We start from the raw sequence: 27681 nt of genomic DNA, 5'->3' as shown, positions 1-27681 counted from the left end.
AACATAATGAGACTTTGTCTCGACTAAAAATAAAAATTAAAAAATTAGCTGAGTTGGCATGTACTTGCAGTCCCAGCTCAATTAGGAGGCTGAGGCAGGAGGATCACTTGAACCCATGAGTGCAAGAGTGCAGTGAGCCATGATTGCCCCCGACTGCCCTCCAGCCTGGAGTGAGACCCTGTCTCCAAAGGCAAAAAAAAATCATTCAGGACTGTTCTTCAGTAATTAGGATGCCTGGAGTGACTTGACAGATATGGTCAGCCTCTTTTAACAGGAAAGAAGCAAAGTCATTTAAACTAGATGTCCAGTAGTGTTAAAAGAATTAGGAGTGGCTACTGTGTTCCTTTTAGTGACTATCTCATCTTTGGCTTTTGAACAGATGGTGACTCTTCAGCTGTTAAACCAACAGGAGCGAGAGAAGGAAGAGAGCAGCAGTGAAGAAGAAGAAAAAGTGGAAGAGCAGCCACGGGGACCTTCCCAGCAGCAGTCAGCCTCAGCCAGTTCTAGGCAGCCTGGAGCACCCCTGAACAGAGAGAGGCCAGAGTCCCCCATGGTGCCTTTAGAGCAGGTGGTCGAGGAAGCTGCCCCATTGCCTCCTCAGGCCCTCACCACTTCCCAGGATGATGTGCACGGAAGGAAAGGGGACTCAGAAGCAGAGGTACTCTCAGAGATAAAAGATGGTTCCCTTCCACCCGAACGGCCTTGCATCCCATCCCACAGAGTTTCGGGGCCCCCAGAGTCAATTCCACCTGAGCCCCCAGGCTCTGTAACCATGGACTTTGAGTGCGAGGAGACACTTGCTGCCAGCCCGATGGCAGCTAAGCCCGACAGCCCATCAGGAAAGGTCTGTGTCAGGGAAGTAGCACCAGAGGGCCCACTGCAAGAAAGCTCCACAAGACTGTCCTTGTCTTCAGACCCCAAGAAGGGGGACCCACTGGCCTTAGGACCTGAAAGCCTAGGAGAGCCTCAGCCTCCAGAGCTCAAGAAAGATGATGTCACTAGCTCTGCCGGTCCCCGTGAGGAGCTGTTGAGCACAGAGGCAGGTTCCACAGTTGCAGGACCAGCCCTCAGACCCAGCCATCATTCCCAGCATTCCAGGTATGTTCCTCTGAGCACTGCTTCAGGGACAGGGTGACTATCTGTGGTGAGTGTCTCTGTTTTTTCCAGAGTCTCTGTTCATCCCTCAGAGATTAATTTACTCACATATTCATTCATTCATTGATGTATTGATTCAACAACACCTACCATGTACAAGGCTCTGTGGTAGGCACTGGATAGTGTGGTAGGCAAGGCAGGTTTGGTTCTTGAGTTTAAGGAGCTGACAGTCAGGTGGAGAAAACAAATACTTATATATTGTAAAAATATGGTAAGTGCTTTTAAAAAAGAAACAGGGTGTTATTCTAAAGGAGTTGTTCCACTTTTGATAGGGTGGCTAGGGAAGGATTCTGAGAAGGTAAAATTGAAAAGATTACTCTGGATGTAGGTTCTGGAGGGGGCCAACCACACTAGGAGGCCACCGTAGGGTGTGGGAAGAGATAGTGGCAGCAGAGGTGGGAGGAGTTCCTGAGCAGCCACCAACACTGTTGAATTCTTACCCAAGGGCCTGTGACCCTTATAGGTGGTGGGTACTGTGACCTGGAGCAGGAACAACAACATTTTCTATTATTTGATTTTCCTTCAGTCTCTCTGGGGATGAAGAGGATGAACTTTTTAAAGGGGCAACTCTGAAAGCTCTGAGGCCCAAAGCACAGCCTGAGGAGGAGGATGAAGATGAGGTGGTAAGGAAATCCCAGGCACTGCCAAGTCCTCACACAGCCTCCTGGGGGCTCTTCCCCACGGGCTCTGAGAAGAGAAATGGAGTCTGTTGGTGGCCCCCTCCCTGGACTCTGTGTGCAGGGCCCTGTGGGAGCAGGCTTAGGGCTGGGCTGGGAGGGTGCAGCTCTGTAAGCAGAGTGGGGACGGTCACATACTGCTTTACTTTTGAGAAAGAATCATAGTCTCTGTCCATGCAGGAATTATTCCCCTGAGAGGAGGAAAGTTGGGCTGCCTGGTCCCACATTGGAATGCTGAAGCCTTAGGCTTCCTCAAATCTGCTAGGATATTGTTTATATTTTAGAATGGGATAGGACTTTGAAGATCATCTTGCCTGGCATCCTTATTCATAGATAACCTGAGGCTCAAAAGGATGATTTACCCGAAGCCACAGAGTGAGTTAGTGGCAAAGCTAGGACTAACCCCCAGGCTCCTATAAAGACCACCTGCTCCTGAGCATTTTCCACTTATTCAGCCTGCTTTCCTGCTGCCTTGTTTTGTCATCACAATATCCCTGGGGAAAAAATGGGTTTGGTACTAATAGCATAGCTTCATTAAACAGAGAACAAGAGTGAAGGCCAGGAAAGGAGGGTGTCCACAGGGACTGAAATAGAACCCTGGTTCTCACCTGCTGTTCCCCATTGTGCTAGGTTACAACCGTTCTAGCTGTCACTAGGCCATTTTGACTGCTCTGAAATGCAGCAGAAAGCTGTGATGGATCTGCGATCCAGCTCATATGTACCAGAGCCCTTCCCTCTTGCCTGTGTTTTTTTGAGGGAATGTACCAGTTCCTTCCATTAGCCTTTCTTCCCAAGAATTAAATTTCCATTTGAGAATCCAGAATACCAATCCTGCCCTAAAAAAAGGAAAAAATGGGGGAAAATACCAATTGAGTATATTCTAAGTGACTGCCCTAAATGTTGTTGGAAGTTTTTAATTAGTGAGTATATTCTTGGTATTAGTACTAATACCATCAAGTTAACATGTATTTCTTGGGTACTCTGACAATGACTTCACAGACGGTCTCATTTTATCTTCTACTAATCCAATAAGGTAGATACTTTATCCCACTTTATAGATCAGAGGGCTGAGGCTCAGGAAGATTAATAATTTAACTAAGCTTATATAGCCAGTACATGTAGGGCCAGAACTTTAACCAGGACAAAACAGAAGCCGTGAGCCACGCTTGAAAATCCTACACTGTCTATACTGTCAGAGTTAGAGATCACTTCACTGATGTCTGAAGTACAAGGTCTGGTTAATTGGTAGTGACATGGGATTAGCCCAGAGACCTGTGTACACACCATGCTGCCTTCCCTTTTGTCTGGCCCTGTGAAGGTAGATCCTGGTTGGCAGTAGCTCATCAGAGCAGAGAATGACTTAGTGGAGACTGTTCAGTTCGTGCCTGTCTCTAGCATCAGTCCCTGCTACCCGCATAGGTCCTGTTCCCTTGCCAGGAGAAAAGAAAGTCCAGGAGCTCAAATTGTGAAAAGAGTGGGTCTCTCATGGCCCATCAATCCCTTTTACCCCCTCACTACCTAGCTGGAAGGAGCTAGAGGTGTGGGAGGCCGTGGCTCTGTGTTCTTCACTTCTTGGGATTCTCCACTTGGCCAAGCCTCCAAATTAAATGCTTTTTCAAATGATGGGATCACACCCAGAGCCAGTCAGGCCACCTTAGGCCACCACAGCAGTGTTTTTTCATATGTGGTTGTTTTCTTTTCAGCCTCCCTTCTTCCCGCCTCTTGCTCTCTCAGGGCTGCTCTGCTTCTGGTTCTTTATCCCACTCCAGTGTTTCCTCTTTGACCCTTCTTTCTCCCACAAAATGTGTAAGTTACCACATGAGAGGAGAACCTGTTAAATCAATACATGTGCTTCACAAATAAATGATGAGATTAGCCAAACAAAGTTGGTCTTTTGTCTCTGTTGGAAGATTGCTTCCCTTCTCTGCCTGCTTGTCTCAGTTATCTGGAAGTCTAGGTTTGCTGGCCTCAGAGTTGGCCCTGTCAGTACAACCTTCTTTCCATCCTAGAGCTGGGAACAGAAATTGGATTGCTTCCACTCACAGGTGGAAAGTCCAGTGGTGCAGGGACAGGTGAGGACTTACTACTGTTTCCTGTTTTATCAGAGCATGAAGGGACGCCCGCCCCCAACACCCCTTTTTGGAGATGATGATGATGACGATGACATTGACTGGCTGGGATGAAGACCCAGGAAACTGGTGCAAAGGTTTCTCTGCAACCCTTCCCTAAGCATGATTTTGCACAGCCAACCCTGGGTCTAGGTGAGCCACAGGGTGAGGTCAAGGTGAGCATTCTGGGAACAATAGTTCAGGCTCAGAAGGTGACTTAGCCACCTTCTGAGCCCCGTCCCTGCCTGGCCTGGTGAAGAGGATCATAACCCTGTCTTCAAAAACACTGGGTTTTCAGCAGCAAGTTGGAAGAAGGACTGGTAGGTTCCCCTCCAGCCAGTCAGTCACCTGCAAGAGTCCTGTCCTCTGCCAAACTTTTTAACCTCTTCATTAACTCTCAGACTGACCTGGGAGCCCTCCTCAACCTGAATCCAGTGCTCAACTCTGCCCCAGCAACAAGACAAGTTACTTGGGCTGAGGTCTCCCTGGTAGAACCAAGGGAGATTACACCATCTAAATCCCAGTGCAGTTAACAGTCTGGCCTGTAGTCCTGGGACATGTATTTTTTCTCTGCCTTAAATCTGATACAAGAGGTCAAAGACTATTTGAAAATAAAACTGAAATAAATGTCTATAATGAAACTTGGCTCAAGCCCTCGGAGGGAAATTGAGTTTGGTTCCAAGGGCTGTCTACTCCTTTATGAGAATCGAAGGGTAGGAGTCATAACAGATCTGGGTCAGTTAACAGGCACAGAACATTGTGACATATTATTCCCTTTGGTACCTAACCCTGGAACTTTTCAGCCTTCAAAGAAAGTCACCACTCTGTAGTCCTAGCCCATCCCTGGGGCATGATGGTTCTCTGAGGACCAGTCCAGTCATCCTGTTGCTCCCACAGGCTTAGTCCTGCTATCTAGGAAGCCATGCAAAGAAGGTGGGAGGGTCCCTTCTTTCCATTGTTCATGGCACCTGAGGGATTCTTTACCATGAGAGCAGCTTCTGTTCCCTTAGAACTCATGGGACCAGGTCTAATGCAGAGAACAGTAGTGAGAAAATATTTGTGGTCATTTTCTTGATTCCAGGATCTTCCAAAGATCATGCAACCAGTCTTCAAAAAAAAAAAAAAAACAGAGTAATTTAAATAAAAATATTCCTTGATTTAAAATGTTTATGAGCTAGGAATCAAATTCCATTTCATCTGGCCTGGCATCATCCTTGCAGGCTTTGGGTATGTCTCCCATGTGTGGGTCTGGGAGGCAGTGAGAACTAATTATTATTTGTTGCTTAACAAAAGGCAGTGCTACGTGGCACTTTACACAGACTGGCTTATTTCCAGCAACCATTGCAGAAGACAGTGCTATCCCCATTTTATAGAGGAGAAAACTGAGACTTAGAGAAGTAAAGTAACTTGTCCAAAGTTACATAGCTAGGAAGCCTAAGAATTCAAATCCTGGCCATCTGATTCCAGAGCCTGTGCTCTTGGCCAGCACAGCAGCGTTCCCTGCCTGACCATCACTGTTTTGGGGAAGGGCATCATGTTGGCCAGGCTGGTCTCAAACTCCTGGCCTCAAGTCATCCTCCTGTCTTGGCCTCCCAAAGTGCCAGGATTACAGGCATGAACCACCACACCTGGCTTTAAAGCATAGATTCTTTAAAAAAAAAAATTAAGTCCTCTATACTATAAAAACCACAAGTGTCTACTAACCGCATTTAAAGAGATTGTCAAACTGAAGAGGTTGCCAATCATCCATGGAAATGCCAATCTCCACAGTACCACAGGGGAGGGAGCATTAGCTGGTCGGGACTTAAGAGATGGACTGTTGATGCTCCATCAGTGAGAACACATCTGCTGTACAAAATCTTCAACCTACTGAGACTCCGGGCAGCTTCCCAATTCCCTGCAAACATGGGGGATGCCCTGATGAATCCTAAGGGTGTGACATACTCTACTCTCTAGGGCAGTTATTTCTTATTGTAAATTAACTAGTGGCTATTATATTTTCTTCTGCTCACAGGGAGAGAAGATACTAAACAATTGTGGTAACACAGGTGTTTATAGTCTATGTGACAGCTACTTTTTTACAGCAGGTATCCAATTAATGCTTGTTATATGAATGAAGAATGACTAGCCTAAGTTGGCATTCTGGGGTGTCAACCTGGGTGCAGCATTTCAGGGCTGGGTTTCCCTGAGCAGAGTTGTCTTTGTAGCAGATGGATGGACCCTGTCCTCAGACAGCCTTATAAAGAGCACTACCAGCTCCACTCAGCTTAGCCCCACTCGGTTCCTGCAGTTGTTATAAAAGGGTTCATGTGCTTTCTGATGGAATGAGGAGAACAGAAAAACAGTCATAGACTATTTAAAAATATATATTTACTAAAATGTATTTGTTTTTAATTCCCAAAGCTTACAAACATCTTTTCATCTAGTCTGTGAGGTATAGTATACAGCAGTGATTTCTCTCTTTTTTATAAAGCGAAGAGGTTCAACTATCCAGAGAGTCCCATCTAACTTGAAAACTGTAATGGCTTTGGTTGGATTGCATCTTCAGTCAGTACCCTGCCATGGCTTAATCAGTATTTTAAGTGAATGAATCATGTTTCCCACCAGATCATTACGAGTAAGCAGTAAGTATAAATAGAGAACATTAAGTATTGAACATTATTAAATGCAGTTTTTTGTTCTGCATAGAAGAAAGATGAGGATAAAGGAGGGCATTAAGGCCATGAAGAATTCTCCAGACAGCCAAGGCCATCAGATGATTCTTCCTGCAGGCAGTGCCTTCTGGTAGAAGGAGCTCAGTCTATCAGAGAATTAACCAGGAGCCTGAAAGCAGTCCTGTGTTTCTGCCTTTAATCAGCTGTCACTTACTCTCCCCGCAAGAAAGGGAAATAGGTCTCAGCAGTTGCTGCCATCCATCATGAATAAAATGAAATCATTTCATTAAAATTTTTTTATATGAATGTGCAAAATTGCCAACTAGGAGTTTAATGGAAAAAATAAAAAATCTTAGTTTGTCATCATGACCCACAGGAGATGATCTTCATGTATTCCAAAGGCAGAAAGGTGAGAAAAGAGGTCAGGGAGTCCAATGGATGACGCTCCAGTAGATAAGGCACAAAGCAGGAGAGCTGAGGGTGTCCAGGTTCCATGCCCTATATCACCAAGAACCCTTCTCCCTGCCTTGAAATCTTTGGAAATTCCTGGTTTGAGTCAGAAATGCATTGTCCTGGGCTCAGCCACCCTGCCACCCCTGGTCTCGCCATTCTCCCTTTGGTCACAGCAGCCGTCTTAAGACACAAGACCAGGCCTGGGCCCTATGCAGACTGGCTGAGAAGAAGGTTGTTGCAATGGCGTCCGAACTCCAGGGAGCAAGTGCTGGCTTCAGCTCAATATTTCCAGGGTCTGCGAACAAGGGGGAGGAACAGCCATCAGAAGAAGGGGCCACTGGAAGTACAATGTCTGGAAGAGGGAGAGCCCCATGTCCCTCCAGCCTCCGTGCCTACATATTCCTCACCAGCTAAGCCATGCTGAGAAGTGGGTAAGCTAGGTAGTAGCCCACAGCAGAGCCCAGAACCACACCAAGGAAAATCCAGGTATTGTAGGACATTACGGCCAGCATGATGAAGTAGCCGATGACCACCTGGATGACATGGATTAGAGACTGGCCAAAGTGATACAAATACCACCTAGATAAAAAGGAGAATCAAGTTAATGCTGGTAATGAGCTAGAAGCTGGGAGTTGATATCAGGGAGTAGGAAGCTGTTGAGTTACATGACCAGATTATTTATAACTTGTATGCTTAACCTAGGAGAGAAATTTCTTCCTGCCCCCAACCCCCACCACCAGAAAGAACTCAAGAGATTTCTTTTTAAAGAGACATATCTTCACTACATTTGGTTCTGAACTTCCTGGCATCCTAGGCAAAGGGGAAAATGATGGGATATATAATCTATCTTTCTGACAAGGAACAAGAGATAATCATCAATAAGGCATATTTTCCCCCTGAATTTATTTTGGGAGGCAATAGGACAATGGAAAGAAAAAGCATGGACAATTGGGCACGGTGGCTCACACCTGTAATCCCAGCACTTTGGGAGGAGGCCAAGGTGGGCAGATCACGAGGTCAGGAAGTCAAGACCATCCTGGCCAACATGGTAAAACCCTGTCTCTACTAAAAGTACAAAAAAAAAATTAGTTGAGCCTGGTGGTGCGTGCCTGTAATCCCAGCTACTTGGGAGGCTGAGGCAGGAGAATCGCTTGAACCTGGGAGGCAAAGGTTGCAGTGAGCTGAGATTGCACCACTGCACTCTAGGCTGGTGACAGAGCTAGACTCTGTCTCAAAAGAAAAAAGGAAGAAAAAGCATGGACTTAGGTGACATATCAGTTCCTACCTCCGCCACATACTGAAAGTGGCCTAGACAAATGTCTTAACTTCTCTGAACTCAAGATTCCTTATCAGTAAAGCAGGAATAAGAATACCTCCCTTGCAGTGCAGTTGTGAAGATCTGAGGTGCTCATGTAGTGTGGCTAGTGATGGAGCAGGCAGGCTTATTAAGCACAGGCGAGGCTGCGGCTGGACAGAGGCAGAACAGGGACCCTACATGGTTGCCTGATTCGAGTGGAAAGGGAGGAGAGGTGAGCTTGTCTTCCTCTTCCCACCAAGTGGAATATATTGCTTCAGGACAGCTGCAGATCCCCTCCCGGATATGGAAGCCTAGCCACCCATGGAACTGGTGAGATCTGGAGGCAGGTGGGTGGCCACTCCTGTTGCTAGATAGGGGCCCTCATCTGAAGATCACAGTTCCCTAAAGAAAGCCTCTGAGAGGCTGTTCACAGAGAGTGCTTTCACCTGGGCATCAGGAGACACGAGCTCTAGTTCACTTGACTATGTGTAGCCCCTTTGGCGAGTCGTGGTCCTTCCCTGGGCCTTGCTGTCCTCTCTCTCAAGTGGGGCTAATGCTGACTGGGACAGCCTATCTCTCAGGGCCAATGTGAGGCCTCTAACCCTTTCCCATACCCACTGCCCATACCTGTGGTGGGTTCTGCTGACAGGGGATGAATCTGAGCCTGCAGACTCCCCATCTGTCTCTGCGATAGCCTGCTGGCTGATGGAGGTGGGCAGATTCACCAGCACCTGGTGGAGCAGCTTGGCTTTGCCAACCTTGATGCCTTCATATAGTACAGCCAGAAGCAGGACAACCAACACCGAAAGGGCCATGCCTGTCAAAGGAGGCAGAGTTGTGGAGACTTGGCCGGGCCGGCACTGTTTCCCTTTCAGCACCTCCACCCGGTCCATGGAATCCACTCCATCCATCTTTCTCTTGCATCTTCTTCCCCACCCTTGCTGAGCTCCAAACTTCTTTACTATCTTCATCTTCACCAGACCTTTCTTAGTAGGATTGGCCTACTGGAGTGTGGCTCTGAGGTCAGGAAGAGAAGCTGCCTGAAAAAGCCAGGGGCTGAGGGGGAAGAAGCCTTGTGCCATCACCCCAGCCACTCCCCCTTCAGGCTGCACAAATCTGTCGTGACTTCTTGTTAAGGGCTGAGTACTGCAAGGTCCTATTTATATGTAAGTATGCAAAAAAAGTCTGGAAGGAAAGATAAATAGAAGAGTAATAGTTATCTCAGCAAAGTAGGATACAGGTGGTTTGTATGTCCTTGCCTAACCTTCTAAGGTTTTTTTTATACATATTACCTTTATAATAGGGAAAAACCCAGTAAGTTATTTTACAGAAAATATCAAGTGCTTATTAGAGCTGCTATGTAAAATTAACTGCCAATTGCTACTTCTGTTTCACTAAGAGGGATAAGTGGCCCAGCTAAAGTATTTTATTGGACTCTGTGACATAATAAGAAATATATATCCTGTTTCTGCCCTGGTTTCCAGGCACACAACTTCTAGAACCCTTGGAAACTCTGAAGTGTTGTCTTTTTATATGCTAATGAGATGACTGATGGCTGGGGCTCCTGGATGGGGCTGGTTGCCAGGGGAGCCAACCTCGTGCTTGGACGTTGGCACTTTCAGCCCCACTCCCTACCTCTGGGAGGAGAGAGGGACTGAAGGTTGAATTGATCACCAGTGGCCAATGATGTAAAAAATCATGCCTCTGTATGATGAAGACTCCATAAAAACCCAAAAGGATGCAGTTAGATAGAAGGAATAAGTTCTTGCATTCAATAATACAGTAGGGAAATTATAATTAACTCTAATTTATTATATATTTCAAAGCAGAATTATAATATTCCCAACACAAAGATAAATGTTTGAGGTGATAGATACCCCAGTTACCCTGATTTGATCATTATACATTATCTATGGGTATCGAAATATCACATATACCCCCAAAACATGTACAAATATTATATATGAATAATTTCTTTAAAAGGACAGGATTTGAAAAGCTTCTAGTTGCTGAACACGTGAGGGTACCTGGAAGGTGGCAAGCCCAGAGAGGGCCTGGAGGCTCTGAACTCCTTCCTACATGCCTTGCCCCATGTGTCTTTTCCACCCAGCTATTCATTGCACTTTTTTATTTTTTTGAGATGGAGTCTTGCTCTGTTGCCCAGGCTGGAGTGCAGAAGCATGATCTCTGCTCACCGCAACCCCTGTCTCCTGGGTTCACGCAATTCTCTTGCCTCAGCCTCCCAAGTAGCTGGGATTACAGGCGCCCACCATCACACCTGCCTAGTTTTTTTTTGTAATTTTAGTAGAGACAGGGTTTCACCATGTTGGTCAGGCTGGTCTTGAACTCCTAACCTCAGGTGATCCACTTGCCTCGGCCTCCCAAAGTGCTGGGATTACAGGTGTGAGCCACTGCACCTGGCCCATTTGTACTCTTTAACAAATGGGTAAACACAAGTAAAGTGTTTCCCTGAGTTTTATGAACCGTACTAGCAAATAACTGACCCCAACGAAGGTGTTATAGGAACTCCGATGTATAGCTGGTTGCCCAGAAGTATGGGAGAAAACCTGGGACTTGCGATAGGTGCCTGAAATAGGTGGCAGTCTTGTGGGACTGTGCCTTTAAGCTGTGGGATCTGCACTCACTCTGGTCAGTGTCAGATTTGAATTGAGTTGTAGGACACCTAGCTGGTATTAGAAAATTGGTCACTGGGGAAAGCCTACACATCTGGTCACAGAAGTGTGTTGAATGTAAGAGAAGGAAAAACAGTAATTAGCTGGGCATTGTCCACGCCTGTAATCCCAGCTACTTGGGAGACTGAAGCAAGAGGATCGCTTGAACCAGGGAGGTGGAGATTGCAGTGAGCCGAGATCGCGCCACTGCACTCCAGCCTGGGTGACAGAGACTCCATCTCAAAAAAAAAAGAAAAAGAAAAATCAGTTTTCTTCCCACCTCAGTCTCCCTGCACCCCAATTCTCTTCCCCAGAGCAACCTCTGTTACTCAATGTATATATCAGCCTCTGTCTGTCAAAATGACAGCATCCTATCTACACAGACTTCTGCATTTGACTTTATCATCCAGTTGTACCTCAGTTCACACAAATTTACCTTTTCCCCAGTGGTTTCATCATATCTATGATAGATTATGTTTTCCAAAGACAGCCACTCCAATATACCCCATCCCACATGTGAGGAACTCTCCAAAATTCCCTACTTCCAGCTGCTCTCTGACTATACTGCATGAGAGACCTTCAGTGAGGACCACTCAGCTGGCTCCAGTCAACTCACAGAACCTTGAGAGAGAATGATAAAATGACTTGTTTCAAGTCACCGTTTATCAGCAATAGATAACAAGAAAGAGTACCCATTGTAAGGATGACCATAATTTATTTAATCTGCACCTGCAATAATGAGCATTTGGGCTATTTCCAGTCTGTTTCTAAAATGCAGTTATTTAAGTTGAAAAATAACTTCTTTATGAATTAGTGCCAAACTGCCTTTTCAAGTCAAAGGAATATTTGTCCCTTTCAAACGTGTTTCATCTCCAGCATCTGCTGTGGGCTTCTGAAGTAGTGCAGAAAAATGAATGCAGGATACGAGAGGTGCCAGGTGCACCAGGAGACCTTGATCTAACTGTGGCTCTGATGCTTACTTACTGTGTGACCCTGCATGAGTCTCTTCCTGTCTCTGGGCTTTAGTTTCTTCCCCTGTAACAGAGAGAAAAGCTGCTTCCCTGCCTCTCTCAGCCTTTGTGAGGATCAGTAGGATAATGGAGCCCTTTGTGAACTGAAGGGGAGTCGTTGCAAATGGAATTATAAAAGCAAAGTTCCTGCTCAGTGTTTATGCCAGAGGAGTCAGCCTCACTTATTTAAGTGAGGCATTTGCCCATTGAGAATCAAGAGAACTCAGATTCTCCATTGCCTAGTGCTACAGGGCTTTCCAGGCTACTAGTTTGAGCTCCCCAATTCTTACCAGCAGGACTGTGGACACTCCAGAAATCAAACAGAAGCACCGCTGTATCTGAGAAGATGAAATGCATCTGAAAAAGATGGGAATCTGCATCATAGGCGTTCGGGACAGGGGAATTTACGGTCTCTAATGCTCTCCAGCAGTCTCCTCTGGGAGCACAGAAAAATGGAGTCACTGGAAGTGCTAGGGGGGCATCAGAAGTCATCAGGACCAAGTGAGGCCATAAGGAGCTGAGACTTGCCCAGGAGGGTCAGCAGCAGAGCTGTAATTGAGCTGGAACTGCTCCATATGAAATCAGAGGTGTGGGCCAGGCACAGTGGCTCATGCCTATAATCACAGCACTTTGGGAGGCCGAGGTGGGTGGATTGTCTGAGGTCAGGAGTTCGAGACCAGCCTGGGCAACATGGTGAAACCCCATCTCTACTAAAATACAAAAATTAGCCGGGCGTGGCGGTGTGCACCTATAATCCCAGCTGCTGGGAGGCTGAGACAGGAGAATCGCTTGAACCTGGGAGGCAGAGGTTGCCATGAGCCAAGATCGCACCACTGCACTCTAGCCTGGGTAACTATCTTTAAAAAAAAAAAGAAAGAAAAGAAAAGAAAATAGAGGTGTGGGAGTGCCCATCCTCACTGGGCACTGGCTTGGGATGTGACATTGTCCTTAGACTATGTGAGAATGTCCCCTCCATGCGTTCCAAGAACAGCTGCCTCTTCTTACTTCCCGGGGCCCTAGCCATTCTGCTCTGGCTCCCATGTGATGGAGCCAGATAGATCCCATGATGTTTATCGGGGTGGGGCCTAGAGGCAGCTGTCTTCAGACTGTACTCCACATCTGTCCTCTCATTCACTAAACATTTGCCCCATTCTCCGTTCATGTGCCCAGCATTATGGCGGTATGTTAATGTCTCTGACCTTGGTGAGTTCACAGCCTTATAGGGAAGACTGCAGGTAAAGCAGTGGCCATGCAGTACCCGTCAGATGCCTTTTCAAAGGGTGCTTGCTCCACCCTGTGTTCAGGATGGCATCATGGCCTTTTTCTACATTATCTCATTTCAATGTCACAACAGTCCTCTGTGTGACAGGGACAATTAGGTCCATTTTACAGGAAGGAAAACTATGGAAACTAGCCTTAGAGAAGTAATTTGCTGGTGGTCAAAAAGCTAGTCAGTTGGCAGAGCTGGGATTCAAACCTGAGTCTAGCTGGATTCCAAAGCCCTGGACATTCCAGGACACTGCTTCCTCCCAGTCTCCAAGAGGGGAGGGTATGATGGGAGCCGGATGGTGAGGTTAAGCGCTCACACCAGGCTTAATGACTGTTTGGAAAAACGAGGGCCCAACAGATCTATCAGTCAGTTCACCCTCTCAGGGAATGGAATGCCCCCTCTGGTCCCCAGGTAAAAGCCCTCCTTAGCCAGCACAAGCAGTTCTGCAAACACTGTCAGTGCTTACCCAGCTAAGGAGAGCCTGGCTGAGTTGTAATCAGCTAGCGGAAGCCTTTGCCTTCTAAGACAATAGCTAAATATTAGGATCCTTGAATGTCAGCACTAGAGGTATCCTCAGAGTTTTTAGTCCCATGGCTTTCAACTTTTTTCACCAGGAAACACTAGCCAATTTAAATCTTTCTTGTAATTCTATTACATAAAACACGGGGCACTGGGTGAAGATGGGAGAGAAATCTGAGCTCTGCTGAAACTCAGTTTGAAAAATGCTGATCTGGCCCAACTTCAGTCACTTTCCACCCCCTCTCATTTCCAGATGAGGAAAATGAGTACAAAGAAGGAAAGTGAGTTGGCTGAATTCCTTAGAAGTGTGGTTACTGGCTGGGGAAGGTGGCTCATGCCTGTAATCCCAGCACTTTGGGAGGCTGAGGTTAGCAGATTATATGAGGACAGGAGTTGAAGACCAGCATAGCCAACATGGTGAAACCCTGCTTCTACTAAAAATACAAAACTTAGCTGGGCGTGGTAATCCCAGCTACTCATAATCCTAGCTACTCAGGAGGCTGAGGCAGGAGAATCACTTGAACCTGGGAGGCAGAGGTTGCAGTGAGCAGAGATTGTACCACTGCCCTCCAGCCGTAGTGACAGAGAGAGACTCCGTCTCAGAAAAAAAAAAAAAAAAATCATGGTTACTCTCAGTCTGTGTTCAAGGGAGGAAGATAAGGAGACCGTGGGTTCTCATGAAGGCTGTGGAGGCTATTGGTTCTTAGAGAAAAGGAGTTCAGGCGGAGGCAAATGTCAGTGGTGGGGGGTGGAAGGATGGGCAGATTTGATTAGCTGCCATTTTGTCAGAAAGCTGTGCCATGTGGGTGTCCCCTGGCCTCCCAGAAACCAGAGCCACAAACTTCTGCTTGCAGCTGACAGCCCTAAACCACAGGCCTTGCATGTTCTCACTGCCTCCAGTACTCCCCTACTCAATATTTAAGACCAAAGGAGATGGTAAAGAATAGTAGACTGAGTCGAGGATTTGGAACAAAACAGAACCAGGGCCTCTCTCTGGCCTCAGTTTCCTCCAAGGGGAGCTGGGAGAAAACCCTGCAAAGGCATTCATACACAGTGACACACAGAAAGGGCTCAATAACCCCAGTGCCTTTCCCCCATACATGTTAAAGCTGGAGGGGTGTTTCTCCCAAGTGTTCCATGGGAGAAGCACAGGATGCTAGGAGGTACTGGGAAAAATGGATGCTATGGTCAAGGGAGTTTGGTAGAGACTGGAATTTGTCAAAATAAGATTCAACAGCTTTCTGCACTGCCAGAAGCCTGTACCTGGAACTCTCTCCTCCCCTTTTTTTCTTGCTGAGTGCCCCGTGGGAGAGAATCTCCTAGACTCTCCTCTAGGAAGTGCTAATCTAGAGTAACCCTCTTTTTTCATACTTGGGAGGGAAATGACACCTACTGATTATTCTGTGCCAGGCACTCTTCTAAAAATATTACATGTCTTAACTTACTTAATTTCAAGGGGGGATTATTCTTAGCTCCATTTCATAGATGAGACTACAAGGCAGAGAGAATTTAAGCAACTTGCCAAGTTGCTAGCTAGAATTTTGCCTGGGTGGGCTGGCTTCAGATTCTGTGCTCCTAACTGCTCTCAATGCAGCCTCTCAGGGCAGCACAGGAAGTCCAAGGGCAGTTATGACATGCCCAGGGCCACACTGTCAGTTGGTGGTAGCATCACAACTGGATCCTGGGTCTTCTTACCAGGCCCCTCATTTGGCAAGAGGAAAACAGATGCTACAACACAAAGAAGAGCCCACTATCTTGTGTAATACTAGACAGAGATGAGGGCTGTGCTGTCTTTCGGTTCTTTTAACATTTCAGGAAGATATGCAAACAGCAGAAGAAACGATATAGCCCCTTTGGGGCAAAATATAGGAAGAAATTGGGGAGCGGAAGGCATGTATGAGAAAAAGCAACTATGCAATTGGGATAGTCATGCTTAGCCCCTCCAAGGATGTTTGGCCAGTAGCTGGCCCATATTTCCTGAGAAGGACAAAGAGTGCACATGAAGTAAAGGAAACAAACAAGGACTGGTCTGGGGATGGGAGAGTAAGGCTAGAGCCCAGGAACGACAGCGGGATAACAGGATGAAAAGGCAAAGAGGAAGGGGTGGGAGGGGAGGGAGGACACTGGAGCGGATCACAGGTGTGGATGACGATGCTGTTATTGTCGAATCCGCAGAGGCAGAGTCAGCCCCAGGTGAGTCACTGGGAAACCACAGGCCAGTCATGAGCTCCACACTGGCAAGTGGCTTAGTGTGGAGGGACAGCAGCAGCTGCTTGGACTCCAGGGCCTTATTAAAAGTGCAGATTCCTGGGCCTCCTAAGGCCCCCAAATTAGAATCCAGGGACAGAGCCACAGGAGGCAGGGAAGACATAGATTTTAACCAGCACCCTTCAGGAGATTCTGGGGTTCAGTGCACTTTGTTACAGCTTGAACAGAGTCAGCAAGGCTAGTGGGTAGGGACACAGTTTATAAAGCTGCACTGCCTGGATCTGCCTCCCAGCTCTGCCAGGAACCAGCTGTGTTGCCTAAAGCTGCTGATACACAGAAAGCCCCCATGGACCTTGGTCTCCTCATCTGTAAAATGAGGATAGGCCTCTAGCAACCGTTTCTCTTGGTTTGGCCTCACTTTCTCAGCCTCCTGTTAACTTGGGGGCACACAAGCTGCCAACCTGAGCTCTATCTACTTTTTTCCTGAAACCTTGTAAAAGAAAAAAGTGGGAGCCTGGGCCACATGGCAAAACCCTGTCTCTACAAAAAATGCAAAAATTAGCCAGGTATGCTGGCACATGTCTGTAGTTCCAGCTACTTGGGAGGCACCGAGGTGGGAGGATCACTTGGGTCCAGGAGGTGGAGGCTGCAGTGAACTGAGATCATGCTGCTGCGATTCAGCCTGGGTAATAGAAAGACTATCTCAAAAACAAACAAACGGTGAGTGTGCCTGTGTTTCCAGGTTTGATAGGGCACTCCATCTATGCATCTCCTCTCAGACTTGGACATTGCAACTTTGGGTTTGGTAGAGGCCTGGGAATAACCTGGCTGTTCTACTCCCTGCACTCAGCCAACATGCCTTTCAGTGCCAAAAGGGGTCTGACTTGTGTCACCAACCCCTGCTTGCGCCTACCAGGGACTGAGCTCACTGGGGACCGTAGACAGAGAAAGAAATGTGAAAGCATCTTATTGGAAAGAACAGCCACGCAGCTCCATGTCTCCTGGGGCCTGCATGTGCCTGCACTATGTTCACCTTCCATTTATTATGCATCACTCCCATGACGTCTTTGCAAGTGTCTGCTATTACTAACCCCTTTCAATTAACATGGAAGACACAGAAAGGCCCACTTACCTCCCCACGGTCACTCAGCAATCAGGTACCCAGAGCCAGAGATCTTTCTGGAAAGCCTGTGCTGGTTCTCAAACCTCTTAATGTACAAATACTCTGGGTGTTTTGGGGATAGGTGTTTCTGGGGGTCACACCTTGAGAAATCATCGGAACCGTGATAGTCTCCTGTCAACCAGTGGGGACTGGTCAAGTAAATTATGTGACAGCCTCAAAATGGAAATCTAGGCAGTCACATCACAACATGGTAAAAATCATGTTGAAGAGTTTAAAAATAAGAATAGCTTCACAGCCCTCCACCCCTCCCCCCTGCAATGGCACTAGCTCAGTGTGAAAAGCTGACACAGTACCGAAAAGAAAATAAAAAGTCATTTTGAGTCCTACTATTCAAAGATCTCTCCTGGTTTTTGTTTTGTTTTGTTTTGTTTTTTTTTATTGAGACAGAGTTTTGCTCTTGTTGCCCAGGCTGGAATGCAATGGTGTGATCTCAGCTCACCGCAACCTCCACCTCCCGGGTTCAAGTGATTCTCCTGCCTCAGCCTCCTGAGTAGCCATAGGCATGAGCCACCATGCCCAGCTAATTTTTGTATTTTTAGTAGAGACAGGATTTCACCATGTTGCTCAGGTTGGTCTTGAGCTCCTGACCTCGTGATATGCCCGCCTCGGCCTCCCAAAGTGCCAGGATTACAGGCATGAGCCACCGGGCCTGGCTGGATCTCTCCTGTTAGGCTTTCAAAAAGAACATTTGTTGACAGCAAAATGTTCACACAAGATTGATATACGAAACCAAACAGGTAAGAACAATACTGTAAAACTCCATTTACGCTGGAGATGCCCTCATTCATCCTCAGCAGAAGCCTCCAACACCATCTCTGCCAGGTGGAGGTAGGGGTGGTGCCCATCATCCCTTCTGTGAGTCCATTTGGTATAGCAGATGGTATGAGTGGAATGTCTCTAGTAGCTAATTAATCAGTCAGGGAATTTCCATAACTGGTTTCCTTCTATAATCCTTGGGCCTGTGCCACTTATCTTAGGAGCCCAAAACAGCCCAGACATGTTTTGCCATAGACCTGAACACCCACTGAAGAGTAAGAATAATTAGAAAGGCTTACGTTTGTTGTGCTAAGTCTGTGCAGACTCTGGAGATACAGAGATGAATGGGACAAGTCTTTGGCCCTTAGGGGGCTACCTATCTATAAGGGGAGACAGAGAAGTGAGCAGATCATTACAACAGGGTGTAGGTCAGAGAAAGGGAGGCACAGTGGAGGCCCCCTGGGTATGCTGGGGACCAAGCCACCTGAGAGACATCTGCCCTGGCAATATGTAAGAACAATACTGTAAAACTCCTTCTCTGAAGCCAGAGAAAGAGGAGGCAGCTGGGAAGATGAACTGTATGGTGTGTTCAGAGCTGGAAGTACCCACAGAGTCTGAAGGCCCAGAAGAACCAAGACTCACCTGTCACTCAACTCTCTACTCTTGCCTTCTTGCTAGAGGAAAAGATTGAAATCAGCACACCCTGACTTGAGAGAAGCCACCCCAATAAGGTTTTCGATTAAAGGACTTTGTGGTCAGATATGCACGGAGCAGGGCGCCAATCTTGTTTTCCTACTTGGGGTGAATCTTGGCCTCTGACAGTTTAGCTGATTAGTGCTTTTTTTCAGGGTGGGGCTGTGGTGAAGGAGAGAGCAATCCCTGCAACTTGTTTTCTTCTTTATTTTTTTTCCATCTGGGGTTACTTAACACTTTGAGAAAAGCTTCCTTATTTGTAAACAAGGATTCAGAAGGAGATGAAGGTCCCAGTGCTAGGCTAACTGGCTGGGGGAATTTTGCAAGTGCTCCCCATCTAGTTCTCTTTTTAGAGGGTGGCTGATTATTGGACTAAACAGCCTGTATAGACTTCCTGTTTCTTTTTTCTTTTTCCTTTTTTTTTGAGATGGAGTCTCATTCTGTCACCTAAGCTGGAGTGCTGTGGTGTGATCTCCGCTCACTGCAACCTCCACCTCCTGAGTTCAAGCGGTTCTCCTCCCAAGTAGATGAGCCTACAGGCGCACGCTACCACAACAAGCTAATGTTTTGTGTTTTTAGTAGAGATGGGGGTTTCACCGTATTGGTCAGGCTGGTCTCGAACTCCTGACCTCAGGTGATCCTCCAGCCTTGGCTTCCTTAAGTGCTGGGATTACAGGCGTGAGCCACTGCCCCGGCATCTTTTTTGTTTTTTGTTTTGTTTGTTTGAGACAGCATCTTGCTCTGTTGCCCAGGCCCAAGTGCGTGGCTTACTGCAGCCTGGAGCTTCTGGGCTCAAGCAATCCTCCTCATCCTCCCGCCTCAGTCTCCCGAGTAGCTAGGATTACAGGCACCTGCCACCACTTGTGGCTAATTTTTGTAGAGACAGGGTCTAGCAACATTGCCCAGGCTGGGCTTCCTGGACCTTAAATTCTACGACATTCTTCATGGGATGAAGAAAATGATACTTTTTCAAAAACGAAAGTCTTACAAGCTGTTATTCTCTCCAGCCCGGGTGAACCCTACCAAGAAAAACAGCTTGTCCGAAACGCTATTTTCTGACTTAAAGTGTAGGGAAGCCGGAAAGTAGCTGGATCTGTTTTATTCCCTAAAGAATCAGGCTGCAAACTTGACAAGGGCAGGGCTAGGGCGTGGGCCGGGGGTGTGCGCGCGGTGTGCGCGCGGGGCTCTGGGCTGAGCTGCGCTGGCGCTTTCCCCTTGATGGAAGCCTTATCCGGCTGTCTTCAGCCACCGCGCCCCCATTCTCAAGCCGCGCCACCGCGGGCGATCGGTAACTGCTCGCCTAGCCGGACTGGCCCAGCAGGAGGGACAAATAAGGAGGAAAACCCCCAAGGCCCAGCAAGCTGTACCTGCCGCATTCCCCCAACCCTGTTCCGACTGTTGGCAATGCTGCCAACACACCCCTCACCAGCCCCGGGCCAGCGGCCGCGAGGATTCGGGGTGCCCAGGTGGCAGCTCCAGAAGACCCCGTCCCAGCTGCCCACCCGCGTCCCCTCCTCTCCGCAGCGCCCGGCACTTACCGCCATGGTGAGTGCGCGGGGCCGGAGCCAGGACCGCGTCCGCTTCGAATAAGTTCAGCTGGGTCTGAACCCCGAGCCAGGACCGGGTCTCTCGCTCCGAATCAGTTCAGCTGCCTCAGCTGCTGCAGCTGCAGCCGCCGCCGCGATCGCGACCTGGGCCGTGCGGATCACATGGTCCGGGAGAGGCGGCGCGCGGGCGCCTGGGAGTTGTGGTCCCCACGCGCGCCCCACCCCGGCGGCCTCGGGCGCGCCCGTGGCCGGGACCCACGTGCCGCGCCCCAGGTTCCCGAGGGCTGAGGCTTGGCGTTCCCGGATTTGCAAGCGAGCAGGGCCACCTGCTGCCTTCTGTCTTCGCCCTGGCTGAGATTATGAGAATGCTTATTGTTCACGGTAATAAACGACCCCAAGGGTAACATATGTTGAGTTGAAAATGGAAAAGTCAGTGCTATGGACACAATAGTAACAAAGTCGGAGTAAATTAAGTCAATTATGCCCCAGATTTTTAATGTAGTCATTATAAGATAATTATATTTTTCTTTTTCAAAGAATTTTTTTTCCAATCTGATAAGCCAAAAGGAATACACACATGTAATTTTGTTTTTCTTTGATTACTAGTGTGATAAACTATGTTTTTTACTGCTACTTCCATTTCTGTGTATTGCCTGTTCATTTCACCGATCCAGTTTTTTGTTGGGGAGTTTCCTGTAGCGTGAGGGATTTTAACGATTATTGATTCTTAAGCATATTTAGGAACTCTTTGCCAATCAGACTATGAGAAAAGAGGCTCCTCAGAGAAACCTTACTAAGGACAGTATTAGCAGAAACCCTAAGCCTGAAGCTGACTTCAGTTCACATCCATAGCCATCAACTGTTGGCTTTGGGACCATAGGCAAATACTCTGAACCTCAGTTTTCTAGTCAGTAAAATGAAAATAATAATAAAACCTATGTCATAGGGGTATTGTAAGGATTAAATGAAAACATACATGTTAAATTCTCAGCATGTAACCTGGCAGTGGGAATTGGCTCAGTAAATGGTAGATTCCTCAAGGTCACACAGCTTTTAAGATCCTCAGTCTGAAAGCTAATGGGGGTTGGGAGTAGTCAGACACTTCAGGGAGAGAGCAGCTTCAGGGAGAGAACATGGTCCAAGGCACTGTGAGGGCGTTGCGGAGGCAGAGTTGCTGCCATCGCGGTTTGCTGGGCCATGGGGAAGCACTGGGGAGAAGGGCTAAGGGTATCTCTGAAGCAACTGGGTTCCAACAGCTGGGAGGGCTTTGGGTGTAGCTTTTCACCTCTCTGGGCCTTACATGGGAAGCAAGAATAAGATGAACTGGCCTTCACATTAAGTGGGCTCTGCTGCACCCCACTCCCCCCACCTGCACTGAAGAATCTGCAGCGCAGCTTTATTCATTTGACTGTTTTTGTTGGCTTTGTCACAATCTGATAAACTTTACACTTACTTCTAACTTCCTCATGGATGTTTTGGTTACGACACTTAGCCCAGAAGTCCTAAAATGCCCAATTTCTTTCTGTGCCACCCGAGACACCCCTCCCCTGTCCCCCAAGCAGAGAGCTTATTGCAAACCATGCAATCTTAGATCATAAGATCACAACACAGCCGCCCAAGCCTGGGTCCAGGGCAAGATATTCTTTCCGGATTCTGTGTTTTGACAGCCCAGGCTGTCCTGCTCATCCTGGGTGGCTGAGAACTCGGAGGGTACTCATGTTGCATGATTCCTTGTTTCCAGGGAGCCAGGACTAGGCTGGTGCTCCTTTTCCCTGCTGGGGAACTTCCCACTGCATCCAAGTTCCAGCAGAGAATCCTGAGGAAGGCAGGGAACATCCAACTGCCTCTGTACCTGAGAGTCTGGACTACCCATCCATCCTCCTCTGATGGTTCTGAAGCCTGTTGGAGCATGGGAGGACATGGACCAGCCAGCCCACCTGGGTAGGAAGTAGGGGTCTATTAGTTTCTTATGGTTGCTATGACCAATGATTGTAAGTGTAGTGGCTTAAAACAACACATATTTATTCTCTTTCAATTCTGAGATCAGAGGGATGAAGTCAGTTTCACTAGGGTGAAATCAAGGTATCAGCAGGGCTGCACTCCCTCCAGACACTCTATGAGAGAGCTTATTTCCTGTCCTTGTCCTTTCCGGCTTCTAGAGATGCATTCCTTGGCTGAGGTGGGAGGGGCTTCCTCCATCTTCAAAGCCAGCAGCAGTGCATGCAGCAGCTTCAAATTTCACATTGTCTTCTCTCTTCTGTATCCAGTCTCCTTCCACCTCCTTGTTTTTTTTTTTGTTTTTTTGTTTGAGACAGAGTCTTACGCTATAGCGCAGACTGCAGTCTCAGTGGCACCATCTCCACTCACTGCAACCTCTGCCTCCCAGTTCAAGCAATTCTCCTGCCTCAACCTCCCAAATAGCTGGGATTACAGGCACCCACCACCACATTTGGCTAAATTTTGTAATTTTAGTGGAGATGTGGTTTCACCATATTATCCAGACTGATCTCGAACTCCTGGCCTTGTGATCCACCCACCTCGGCCTCCCAAAGTGCTGGGATTACAGGTGTGAGCCAACACACCTGGCCACCTCCCTCTTTTAAGAATTCTTATGATTACATCTAGGACCCACCAGATAATCCAGGGTTGTCTCCCCACTTTAAGATCCTTAATTTAATCACATGTGCAAAGTCTCTTTTGCCAGATAACATTCACAGGTTCTGGGCATCAGAACCTGGATAATTTTTAGGGTTATTATTCAGCCCATTGTAGGGGGTATCCACATTTATAACTTTCCTGCCTCTCTGAAAGGGCATTGAGCCAAACCAAAGCAAACACCAGGCCTCTGGACAGCAGAGAAAGAAAACAATGGTTTGTTTTAGTTTCACAGGGAAGGTGAGTGTGGTATGGGTCCCTTCTTTGCTGAAGCCAGAGCTGAGGAGGGAAACACTGCTGAGAATTCACGGGTATAGTTTCTTTGCCTCAGTTGTCTTGACAGGCTCCTTTCACAGCTGTTGCTAGGGTGACTACTCCAGTTGCCCGGGACTCCCAGCTCCTGCATATCTACCTCCTCCAGGAAGACTGAGGGGCCTCAGTGTCCCCAACAACGCTGCAGTGAGCTTGGAAGGCCAATGCTCAGACTGCTCCACATTTGCAGGGTAAACAGGTTTGAAAAACAGCTGTCCGTGTCCCATCCAGCTGATGATGGCAGATTTACAAATACTTTTTAAGCAAGCTTGAGGCAAAATACACATAACAGGCAGGACACCTTGGCTCACGCCTCTAATCCTAGCACTTTGGGAGGCTGGGGCAGATCACATGAGGTTAGGAGTTCAAGACCAGCCTGGCTAACATAGTGAAACCCCGTCTCTACTAAAAATACAGAAATTAACTGGGTGTGGTGATGGGTGCTGGTAATCCCAGCTACTTGGGAGGCTGAGGCAGGAGAATTGCTTGAACCTGGGAGGCAGAGCCTGCAGTGAGACGAGATCGCACCACTGCACTCCAGCCTGAGCAACAGAGAGAGACTCCATCTCAAAAAACAAACAAACAAAAAAACCACACACACCATAAAATTTGCTATATTTTTTTCTTTTTTGAGATGGAGTCTCGCTTTGTCGCCAGGCTGGAGTGCAGTGGCACCATCTTAGCTCACTGCAATCTCTGCCTCCCAGGTTCAAGCGATTCTCCTGCCTCAGCCTCCCAAAGTAGCTGGGACTACAGGCGCATGCCACCACTTGCAGCTAATTTTTTTGTATTTTTAGTAGAGACAGGTTTCACTGTGTTGGCAGGGATAGTCTTGATCTCCTAACCTCATGACTCACCCTCCTCGGACTCCCAAAGTGCTGGGATTACAGGCGTGAGCTACCATGCCTGGCCAAATTTGCTGTCTTAACCATTTTTAAGTGTGCAGTTCAGTAATGTTAATTATATTCATTAATTATACGTTGTGTAACCCATATCCAAGATGCTTTTCATCTTGTAAACCTGAAACTCTATACACATTAAACAGCTCCCTAGTCCCTTCTCCCCTGCCCCCTGACGACCACCATTCTACTTTCTATCTCTATGATTTTGATGTCTCTCAATACTCCTTAAGGGGAATCACATAGTATTTGTCCTTCTGTGACTGACTTATTTCATTCAACATAATGTCCTTAAAGTTCATCCATACTGTGGTGTGTATCAGAATTTTCTTCCTTTGTAAGGCTGAATAACCTTTCATTGTAAGTATGCATCATATTTTGTTTATACATTCACCCATAGATGGACATTTGGGTTGCTTTCACCTTTTGGCTATTGTAAATAATGCTGCAGTGAACAAGGATCTATAAACACAATGTTTTAAAAAGTGAGTGCTTGGCTGGGCGCGGTGGCTCAAGCCTGTAATCCCAGCACTTTGGGAGGCCGAGGCGGGTGGATCACGAGGTCAACAGATCGAGACCATCCTGGTCAACATGGTGAAACCCCGTTTCTACTAAATATTACAAAAAATTAGCTGGGCACGGTGGCGCGTGCCTGTAATCCCAGCTACTCAGGAGGCTGAGGCAGGAGAATTGCCTGAACCCAGGGGGCGGAGGTTGTGGTGAGCCGAGATTGCGCCATTGCACTCCAGCCTGGGTAACAAGAGCGAAACTCCGTCTCAAAAAAAAAAAAAAAAAAAAAAAAAAAAAAAAAGTGAGTGCTTATCCAGAAGCTTGGCCCCATACTTCTTTTCAGTCTCACGAAAAGAAGATAGGAATGGACCCCCTCTCTTTGTCCCTGTGTAGGCGCCTTGCTGCATCCAGAGTTCTAAACGTATCCCCCAAAATCTCTACCTGATCCAGACTGTATGCCATTTCCTAATCTTAGGGAAAGATTTGGCAAAGCAGGTTTCGGCTTGTGTATGGTAAATTTCCTCTACAGCAGGTTTTCCTCTTCTTGGAGAAATAAATGGATTTTCATCCCTAAAACAGGTCTAACAGGGGCATCTTGTTGATATCCACTTGTTGATCTACTATGTATATTTTGGCTCTCGATGTATCATAAATCAAACGATCATTTGGTGCTGGAGGAAGGACCCAACTGGAAAAACATTCTTACTTATACTTGAAGTAGGATAAAGTATTCATTTGACCAAATGAAATGGCTGACATTTGACCATTTTTAACCTGAAAAGAAAAAAAAATGGCAAGTTAACACATAGTTCAGCCTATAGCTGAGGCCACTGTAGGTAGACTTCCCACCCCCTGGGGCTGAGTCTGAAGAGGAAGAATGCCTAGAAAACGCAAACCATCTGGCTCTGACACATTGCCCTGGGGGAGATAGGTAGGAAAAAGCTGGTTCTGCTCTGATAACAAAAGGTGTTTTTCTGCTGTTCCCAGGGGAGGGGTCAGGGAGGCACTTGAATGAATCTTAGCTACAGTCTGAGGCTGGTGGTTAGTATTATGGACACCCACCAGGACAATACCTTTGAGACAGCCCTATCCCTTCTGTTCTCTCTGGATGGGGAGGATGGGACTCCAGTAGCTAATCAGTGGCCTGGGAGGAACTCATTTGTACCATGTCTGTTTTGAGCAACCTCCATTCCAAGAGGCAACATTCCTGGATCTCAACTCTGCCCATCCTGGAAGAGCCACCAATTAGGGATTGGTGTAGAAGGGCTGGATAATTAGTGCCATTTCTATCTTTTTCCTTTTGGTTGAGACTCCCCATATATAAACTCTTCTTTTTTATGCGATTGGTATTAGGGAATACTAATTTACCCAAACAAAGATGTGTAAATTTGGCAGTCAGTTGTTGACACATAGATGTCACACTACTACCACGGTGACTCAGAAGCAAATCTGAAGAATAGGATGATAAACAGTTGCTACTTCGTTCACTCCACAATCACCTTGCACTGTTTGGTGTCCACGTTTTGCATGACAGAGAACCAACCACCTGGAAGTTGACAGGTCAGGGAGGCCTTTTTGGGGTCCAGGCATCTCTCCCAAACATGCCTAAATGGCCACTTTAGAGATAGCATAAGTGATTGGTGAAGAGGGGTCAGCAAAGCATTGTGGGTGAAGAGTCACCTGTGTATGTATGCAGTTATGAATGTGTGCGCAGAGTGTGTGTGCAGATGTTACAGTATATGAGAATGAGTGTGCGTGTGACTGCATGCGAATGTGTGTATGTGTGTGTGGTGGATTTATGATTCCAGGCCTGGGAGTCGGAGTGAGTGCTAACCCTCAGTATATATGAGGAGATGTATGAGCTGAGAATATGGGTAAGTGCTGAAATGATGTGTGAATGAACCTGAGGGTCTGAGAGTGTGGCACTTCAAATAAAGAAGAAAAGGCCAGGTGTGGTGGTTCACATCTGTCATCCCAGCACTTTGGGAGTCCGAGACAGGAGAATTGCTTGAGCCCAGGAGTTCAAGACTGGCCTGGACAACATGGTGATGAAGAGGGAGACCCAGGCATCTCAGATCAACTTCCCCTTTTTTCCTAAGACTGTAAACTTCCTCATTTCATTCCTAAGACTGTAAACTGAAACCCTTTTCATATGTAATTCCTGAGACTGTAAACCAAGACCCTTTTCATATGTAATTCCTGAGGCTATAAACCGAGACCCTTTTCATATGTTAAGCTATAAACCTAAGATTTTACCATGTGTAACATCTAAAGTGTAAGCCTATATAAAGAAGGAACCTTGCTTTGTTAGAGGAGCTTGGCTGTTAGGCAACTATGCCACTCTGCTCCCAGCCAAATAAACTCCTTCCTCCTGTATTCGGTGTCCGAGAGATCCATTTCCCATGGCCGCTCCTGCTACAGTGAGACCTCATCTCTACAAAAAAAAAAAGAAAGAAAAAATAACGGGATGGGAAGGAGAAATGGGTGGATGCTCACGGCTAGCCATGAGAAAGCCCGTAAGAGGCGAATTTGGGGTGTGAAAGCTACATATCCAGGCAATCCACATCCCTAGTCCCATATTTGGCAAACTCCAGGACTAGTGCTGCTTGCAGCCAGAGCCTAGATGTGTCTGCTTAGATCTGGAGCCAGTCTGTCTGGGTCCCTACTCTCATATCAGCTCTTGAATAGTCGGTTCCCATTGCTACATGCCTGGAGTCACTTCCTTTATAGGTTCTCTCTATCTGTAAGGCCCCTGCCTATTTTGCAGAAGGGAAGGTAGGGCTGTCAGCTTCCAGAAAGCAGACTAGAGTTGCTTCTGTATAAATAGACTGAGCACAAGGACCATGTAAAGAGGTCACCTAACCTGTCTCTCCAGTAACTGACAGATAGCTGTTTCCAGAGAGTGATAAACAGAGCTCTAGAGAATTCAAAAGAGCCTTTTCCTTCAAAGGGATAAACTGTAGCAGATGTCTCCCTGGGCTGAGACTCAGGAAGCCTGACTCCAGACTGTGCTGAAGATGGGAAAGTCATTTTTCACCTCTGGGGGACCGCTGTAGGAATAAACATAATCTATAGCATAGAATGGCTAAATCTCGTTTGTCCA

At 47.1% G+C, this 27681-nt stretch overlaps 2 protein-coding genes across 24 annotated transcripts in view; one reads left to right on the top strand and one right to left on the bottom strand.

Moving 5' to 3' along the window:
* Positions 1–4581, top strand: part of FKBP15 (FKBP prolyl isomerase family member 15) — a 52414-nt gene extending 47833 nt beyond the window's left edge. For 8 of the 16 annotated variants that reach the window (XM_078374603.1, XM_078374600.1, XM_078374572.1 and 5 more), the window contains 3 exons: positions 380–1098; positions 1682–1778; positions 3938–4581. In XM_078374603.1, the coding sequence (XP_078230729.1) occupies positions 380–1098; positions 1682–1778; positions 3938–4015 (894 nt within the window). In that variant the 3' untranslated portion in view covers positions 4016–4581. Of the gene's footprint in view, positions 1–379; positions 1099–1681; positions 1779–3535; positions 3718–3937 lie in introns of those variants that run through there. The other 8 variants (XM_078374590.1, XM_078374580.1, XM_078374562.1 and 5 more) reach the window with 1 other exon arrangement.
* Positions 4582–6290: 1709 nt separating this feature from the next.
* Positions 6291–20348, bottom strand: SLC31A2 (solute carrier family 31 member 2). 8 transcript variants are annotated; one of them, XM_078374899.1, is made up of 6 exons: positions 20194–20348; positions 12317–12383; positions 9327–9529; positions 8972–9161; positions 7455–7626; positions 6291–7342 (listed from the first exon to the last, which is right to left on the bottom strand). In XM_078374899.1, the coding sequence occupies exons 4-5, from the start codon at positions 9157–9159 to the stop codon at positions 7458–7460; spliced, it is 357 nt and encodes a 118-aa protein (XP_078231025.1). In that variant the 5' UTR covers positions 9160–9161; positions 9327–9529; positions 12317–12383; positions 20194–20348; the 3' UTR covers positions 6291–7342; positions 7455–7457. The 8 variants fall into 8 exon arrangements, with proteins under 8 accessions (XP_078231025.1, XP_035110954.1, XP_054115122.1 ...); XM_035255063.3 differs by having other exon boundaries at positions 8972–9529; XM_054259147.2 differs by lacking the exon at positions 9327–9529.
* Between the last annotated feature and the right edge of the window lie 7333 nt (positions 20349–27681).

Source organism: Callithrix jacchus, chromosome 1 (assembly GCF_049354715.1).
Source record: "Callithrix jacchus isolate 240 chromosome 1, calJac240_pri, whole genome shotgun sequence".
NCBI lineage: Eukaryota > Metazoa > Chordata > Mammalia > Primates > Cebidae > Callithrix > Callithrix jacchus.
Note: the sequence above shows the minus strand (reverse complement) of the source record. Positions and strands in the feature narration are given on the sequence as shown.

Coding starts and splice junctions, on each gene's coding strand:
- SLC31A2 (XM_035255063.3), bottom strand. CDS start 9,315: ATGAAGATAGTAAAGAAGTTTGGAGCTCAGCAAGGGTGGGGAAGAAGA. Junction 7,627..8,971: donor GTCAGCAGAACCCACCACAG/GTATGGGCAGTG, acceptor CTTTTTATCTAG/GTGGTATTTGTATCACTTTG.